The sequence below is a fragment of the Pygocentrus nattereri genome, chromosome 4 (assembly GCF_015220715.1).
Source record: "Pygocentrus nattereri isolate fPygNat1 chromosome 4, fPygNat1.pri, whole genome shotgun sequence".
NCBI lineage: Eukaryota > Metazoa > Chordata > Actinopteri > Characiformes > Serrasalmidae > Pygocentrus > Pygocentrus nattereri.
In genome coordinates, this window is record NC_051214.1 from 486,379 (window position 1) to 493,878 (window position 7,500).

The 7,500-nt window shown below is 43.0% G+C and overlaps 1 protein-coding gene across 1 annotated transcript in view; it reads left to right on the forward strand.

Annotated features, from left to right (window-relative positions):
• Nucleotides 1–7,500, forward strand: part of si:dkey-119m7.4 (uncharacterized protein LOC560629 homolog) — a 21,463-nt gene that overhangs the window by 8,428 nt on the left and 5,535 nt on the right. The window contains exons 3-6 of the mRNA XM_037537643.1: nucleotides 3,150–3,304; nucleotides 4,122–4,290; nucleotides 5,067–5,193; nucleotides 6,970–7,094. Of these exons, the coding sequence (XP_037393540.1) occupies nucleotides 3,150–3,304; nucleotides 4,122–4,290; nucleotides 5,067–5,193; nucleotides 6,970–7,094 (576 nt within the window). The remainder of the gene's footprint in view (nucleotides 1–3,149; nucleotides 3,305–4,121; nucleotides 4,291–5,066; nucleotides 5,194–6,969; nucleotides 7,095–7,500) is intronic.

Here is a 7,500-nt window from a genome sequence, read left to right on the forward strand (position 1 = left end):
GTGGTCATTTCAGTAGAATGAGCTCCTGTGTCTCATCACCGTGTCGTAGAGTGGGTGGGAGCCAATGTCCATAATGGCCTGCTGCTTAGACAGCGGCGTCCTCCTCTCCGACACGGCCATCAGCGAGTCCAGCTCCACACCCACAGCATCACCGGCCTTGCGGATCAGCCTGCTTTCCCAGCATGCAACAGCATGGAGGATAGCACTCCACAGACTCAACAATGATCCACAAGGCCGGAGATGTTCACCGTTACAGTCATAATCAGAGAGAACAGAGCACTTCAGGCAGCATCTCCACAAACCAGGGCTCATTATTATTATTATTATTATTATTATTATTATTATTATCATTATTATTATTATTATTATCATTATTATTATTATTATCATTATTATCATTATTATTATTATCATTATTATTATTATTATTATCATTATTATTAATATCATTATTATCATTATTATTATCATTATTATCATTATTATCATTATTATTATTATTATCATCATTATTATCATTATTATTATCATTATTATTATTATCATTATTATCATTATTATTATTATCATTATTATTATTATTATTATCATTATTATTATCATTATTATCATTATTATTAATATCATTATTATCATTATTATTATCATTATTATTATTATCATTATTATTATCATTATTATTATTATTATTATTATTATTATTATTATCATTATTATTATTATCATTATTATTATTATTATCATTATTATCATTATTATTATTATCATTATTATTATTATTATTATCATTATTATTAATATCATTATTATCATTATTATTATCATTATTATTATCATTATTATCATTATTATTATTATTATCATCATTATTATCATTATTATCATTATTATTATTATCATTATTATCATTATTATTATTATCATTATTATTATTATTATTATCATTATTATTATCATTATTATCATTATTATTAATATCATTATTATCATTATTATTATCATTATTATTATTATCATTATTATTATTATCATTATTATTATTATTATTATCATTATTATTATTATTATTATTATTATTATCATTATTATTATTATCATTATTATCATTATTATTATTATTATTATGGGGTTCTTTGTAGAAAGGCAGCACGGTGAGTAGCACTGTCACCTGACAGCAAGTAGGGTGTAGTAAACTGCCCCTGGGTGTGAGTGACTGTTTGTGCCTGTCTGCCCTGTGATGGTCTGGCGACCTGTCCAGGGTGTTTCCTGCCTTCTGCCCAGTGACCGCTGGAATAGGCTCCAGCACCCCCCGCGACCCAGAAGGAGAAGCGGCTTAGAAGATGTGTTTGTAGAAAATGTGGTCAGAATTAAATAATTACTATTTTAATTAGTCTTTTAAGGGATTCTCCTTTACCTGTACTGCACGGGTTCAGCTGGTTCAGCTCTCACTGAGCAGGTTTTTTGTATATAACATCAAACTGCAGATGGAGGGCAGGAGCTCTCAAAATGCCTCTGATCGTTTATGGTGCTCAAACTAAATGAGGAACCATGAGGAGCTTTCATTAAGTACCAAAAGTTGATGTTCACGAGGGAGAAAAAAGAAGAAACTGTATGCGGCAGAGAGGAACCAGACACTGAAATCAGGACTAACACATTAAATAACAGCCAGCCAGGCAGCTTCTTCTTCACATAGGACGCCGACTTCAGCCTCGTAAAGTTGTGCCTCCACACTTCTGTGTGCTGTCATTAGCGCTCTGGAGCAGACGGGCGTCTCGAGAACGAGGTAGCTGCCCGTATCTGCTGCCTCGACAGCGGGCGAGACTCACGTCCTCTTGTAACATTGTTTAAAGTAGCGCAGTGCGGGTTCAACTCCATCTCCTGCTTTTCACCTCCTGCCATGATCTGTTACCATTAATTCACAGATTGTTTTAATGATAATTTATTAAAATTACAGAATTGACTGATTCCCCAATTCTGCTGCCAAATAAATTCGCCCCATAAAACAATCATACATTCCTGAAATCACGACTTACAGGATGTGACATCACTTGAAGCCTAATATTTTCCACCTAACATATCTGTGCCATTCAAACCACATGCAAAAGAAAACAGGTCCTGCCGCTTCATCGCAAAAGTCAGTATCTGAAATATGCAAATCAACGCGTAGATCCACCAAACGAAACCGCAGAAAAAAGCAGCAGCATTTGATGAAAGGAACTCCGTGTTGACTCTTAACTTCTGGGTGGGCAATCGCTCTCAGCTGCGATCTCGGTGGATATGACGGCAAACTCAGCCAGCAGGAACACAAACACAATCAAAACACACAAACAATACAAAACAAAACAAATGATGTAAAGAGGCCTTATGGCGCCAGCGTACTTACAACGAAGCGAACACGCACACACACCTGGCTGAGAGTCGAGAGAAGTCAGTCTAAAGCAACATTATCTAGCAGTTCTACCTTAAAACAGCTTCATAGTGAGAATAGCGTCTCTAGTACTATGTAACCTTGGAGGAGCAGCACCAGATCTGCTTAACGCTTTACGGCACCACGTCACACACCAACAGCTCAGCGGCTCTAAGAAGAAGCAGCTTGGTATTCCCAACATGGACATCACGGCAGAGGCTGAAGAGACAGACGAAGATGCTGCTGGAGGAAGAGAAAAAGAGAGAGAGCTTGAAAGAAATACTGAACGGAGTAAATCTCTGACTGGCCTTTATTTATTGGCAGCAGTCCGTCATTTTCACTAACTTCACACTCCAGATCAGAAAACAGCACCACACAAACATCCTGACTAGACTAAACCCCCTAAATCCTGTCCTGACTTTAGGATGAACCCCAGCAGGGTCCTGACTCCTGTTTAAGGTCTGTTTCTCTGGTTCTGAGGCGGCTGAGTCAGGCAGCGTAGTTCACTACCAGCATAACGATGTGATTTATTATATTGTGATGCGGTCATTTCACCCATGAGTGTTTTCTTTTTTATGATGGACGTTGTGTCTAATAAAGTGCGTGGGTGTAAATCTGAAATAGTAACTAAAGTAAAACTCTAGTAGCATAAACTGGAACATGGGGTCAGTTTACAACCAAACATGGCTAGAAGGTGGACTGACGTCCAGCGGATGCGGCCGGCTGCTGTTCTGTTGTTCAGGTTTGGCCGTAGGGTGATCATCCTGGTGGCTCTGGCTCTGCAGGCTGTGTTTGGTGTCGGTGCAGCGTTCGCTCCCAACTTCTACATCTACATGCTGCTGCGCTTTGTGGTGGGAACCACAATTTCAGGAGTCATCATGAGCGCCTTCGTACTGGGTGAGTAACTCATTATTACAGGCAGAGTGTTATCTGGGGGTCCTGTGTTGTCCATCTGGTAACTGAGATCTTCCTCGTCTCCTCTTCTGTAGAGTCTCTGTTCTAGTGCGGTTCTGCGCTCTTCCTCATAGTAACTGAGATCTTCCTCGTCTCCTCTTCTGTAGAGCCTCTGTTCTAGTGCGGTTCTGCGCTCTTCCTCACAGTAACTGAGATCTTCCTCGTCTCCTCTTCTGTAGAGTCTCTGTTCTAGTGCGGTTCTGCGCTCTTCCTCACAGTAACTGAGATCTTCCTCGTCTCCTCTTCTGTAGAGTCTCTGTTCTAGTGCGGTTCTGCGCTCTTCGTCATGGTAACTGAGATCTTCCTCGTCTCCTCTTCTGTAGAGTCTCTGTTCTAGTGCGGTTCTGCGCTCTTCCTCACAGTAACTGAGATCTTCCTCGTCTCCTCTTCTGTAGAGTCTCTGTTCTAGTGCGGTTCTGCGCTCTTCGTCACGGTAACTGAGATCTTCCTCGTCTGCTACAGCGCCACCCTGAGGCAGAGTGGAGCTGCAGCTCTAGTTAGTTAAGACCACCAGAGACAGAAGCTAAAAAACAATCAGCTTCACTGAATCTGGATTTGAGTGTCTAAATTTCTCTAACAGTAAAACATCATAAGTTTATTTTCAGAATTTTGATTTTGAGACACTCAGGAGATCCAGGAGGTTAATTAGATGGACCCCATGTTTTTACACCTTGTTTATTTTTTATTATTTTATGTATCATCCTCATCCTGAGAGTAAGGCTGAGAGTGATGGGTTCTGAGTGGAGTCTGTGGTTCTCAGGTACGGAGTGGACGGGCCCTCGGCACAGGATGCTGGCGGGTATTATAACGGACTATTTCTTCGGTGTGGGCTACATCCTGCTGGCTGGACTGGCGTATCTGATCCGGGACTGGCGTCGCCTCCAGCTCGCCATCTCCGCCCCTGGCTTCATCTTCATCTTCTACATCTGGTGAGATCAGCACGGAGGAGGAAGTCGATTACAGACACATGAATTTAGCTGTGTTGGCATGTTGGCGGCACCGTCTGCGGAACGTTCTGTCAAGAGTTCAGCTTTCCGACAAATCCAGTATCATACAACGAAATGTATGTGTACACTACACTCAGTTTATGTTAACATGATACAGCTACACTAGCAACACCGTATCAGAACGCATGACCCTAACAACCACCTGAGATAACATAGCAACAATGTAGCACCATCCTTGGATCGACCCCCAAGCAGACACCTTGGATACAATAGCAACCTGGTAACAACCACTTGACATACAATCACCTGGGACACAATTCAACCACCTACCAGCACCATAGCAACCAATACCTCTACAACACCCTAGCCTAGCAACCATCAAACAACCACCCAAAAGACCCACAGCAACCACGTAGCAACACCCTAGCAATCAGCAGAGATACCTTAGCAAGGAGTAAGCAGCACCCTATCACCGAGATACCAATGCCACCACCTAACAACCACCTGGGATACCATAGTAAGTAGTTAGCAACACCCTAGCAACCACACTCAGAGCGTTTTCTTCAGGCACTGCACTTTTCTAGTTTATCAGTAAGATTTGAATATTGATTGGCTATCCTGGGTTGGTCAGTCACACCACCATCGCTTTGTGCTAATGAGCTGCATTTAATTAGCTGGTAAAACTTTGACAGGTGCAGTTTAGGTCTTTAGTTTTAAACCTTGCTGCTGTGTGTGTGTGTGTGTGTGTGTGGGGTCAGGGTTCTCCCGAGGTCGGCGCGCTGGCTGATGGCGAACGGCAGGCAGGAGGAGGCGATGCAGCTGATCCATAAAGCTGCACTGATAAACGGAAAACCTCTCAAAGAAAATGACCTGGAGCTCCAGCAGGTATTAAAGAGCCCAAACCCTTCAGTTCATTATTACAGATAAACAGGCTGTTTGTCTTACTGTGCCTTTAAAACAGACCTGTATAAAAGAGCTCTGTTCTGATTGGCTGCCTTGAATTGTGATTTACTCAATGTGCAGTCTGAAAACCCCTTATAACCTGTGTGAATGGGCGGGGTTAAACTGTTGTAGGCTGAATGGGTGGGGCTAGACTGCTGAATGGGTGGCGATAAACTGCTGTAGGCTGAATAGGCGGGGCTAAACTGCTGTAGGCTGAATGGGCCGGGATAGACTGCTGAATGGGTGGGGCTAAACTGTTGTAGGCTGAATAGGCGGGGCTAGACTGCTGAATGGGTGGCGATAAACTGCTGTAGGCTGAATGGGTGGGGCTAGACTGCTGAATGGGTGGGGCTAAACTGCTGTGTTGATGAATGTTGCTTTTGTTCATCTACTTTTTTTTTTTAATATAAGCCAGTAAACTGTTTGGAAGAAGTTTCTTATGCACTTTACTGCTGGGTGTGTTATATGGAGAACCCTTAAAAAAGGTTCTTATTCACTTCACTGCTGGATGTGTTATATGGAGAACCCTTAAAAAAGGTTCTTATTCACTTCACTGCTGGATGTGTTATATGGAGAACCCTTAAAAAAGGTTCTTATTCACTTCACTGCTGGGTGTGTTATATGGAGAACCCTTAAAGAAGGTTCTTATTCACTTCACTGCTGGATGTGTTATATGGAGAACCCTTAAAAAAGGTTCTTATTCACTTCACTGCTGGATGTGTTATATGGAGAACCCTTAAAAAAGGTTCTTATTCACTTCACTGCTGGGTGTGTTATATGGAGAACCCTTAAAGAAGGTTCTTATTCACTTCACTGCTGGATGTGTTATATGGAGAACCCTTAAAAAAGGTTCTTATTCACTTCACTGCTGGATGTGTTATATGGAGAACCCTTAAAAAAGGTTCTTATTCACTTCACTGCTGGGTGTGTTATATGGAGAACCCTTAAAGAAGGTTCTTATTCACTTCACTGCTGGATGTGTTATATGGAGAACCCTTAAAAAAGGTTCTTATTCACTTCACTGCTGGATGTGTTATATGGAGAACCCTTAAAAAAGGTTCTTATTCACTTCACTGCTGGATGTGTTATATGGAGAACCCTTAAAAAAGGTTCTTATTCACTTCACTGCTGGATGTGTTATATGGAGAACCCTTAAAAAAGGTTCTTATTCACTTCACTGCTGGGTGTGTTATATGGAGAACCCTTAAAGAAGGTTCTTATTCACTTCACTGCTGGATGTGTTATATGGAGAACCCTTAAAAAAGGTTCTTATTCACTTCACTGCTGGATGTGTTATATGGAGAACCCTTAAAAAAGGTTCTTATTCACTTCACTGCTGGGTGTGTTATATGGAGAACCCTAAACTGTGTGTAAGACGTGGTGAGATGTTTGAGTTCAGAGCTTCTGCAGCGTTTATAGCCGTTTTACCTGGAATGGCGTGATTTGCATTTTATGGCTGAGATCAAACAGTTTCAGCCGTTCAGTTCACCCCCCCTCCCCCCCTCCCCCCACACCCCGAACTCAGTTGATCAGACGAGATGTTCAGTGTCTGAACTTTACTTCTTCAGTCTTAGTGCTGGAGCTCCGAGGCTAATGCAGCTATTGAGTAGCGGAAGGCCATGTACAGCGATTGGCGGTCAGACAGACGTCACTGCCGTGGTTGTGAGGTCAGAGCTGCACTGCCGGCCGCCGTGAGTTTGTGTGTTTGGGTTTGTTCAGAGCTGCAGGCCGGAGCAGAAGCCAGAGCAGAAGCCGGAGCAGAACCCGCAGAGGAAGCACTCGGTGGTGGACCTGCTGAGAACCCCGCAGATGAGGAAACAATCGCTCATCCTCTTCTACGTGTGGTGAGAGAGGGCGACGCGAGGGGGCGGGGCTTAAATATTAGATTAAAGCTGAAGCTGCTGTGAAACCGTCACTTTCTAACTGCAAAGCCTTTCGCATCAGGCACTGTGAGCCGTGTCAGTGAGAGAGGCAGCAAGAGCTTCTCAGGTAAACCAAGTTTTCTAATGAGGAAACCTTTCTGCTGACTGCCCCCACCCCCACCACCACTACCCCTTCACACCACCCCCACCACCACTCCTTCCCACCCCCACCACCACCACTACCCCTTCACACCACCCCCACCACCACCAGCCCTTCCCACCCCCACCACCACCACTACCCCTTCGCACCACCCCCACCACCACCAGCCCTTCCCAACACCATCACCACTCCTTCCCACCCCCACCACCACCAGCCCTTCCCACCCCC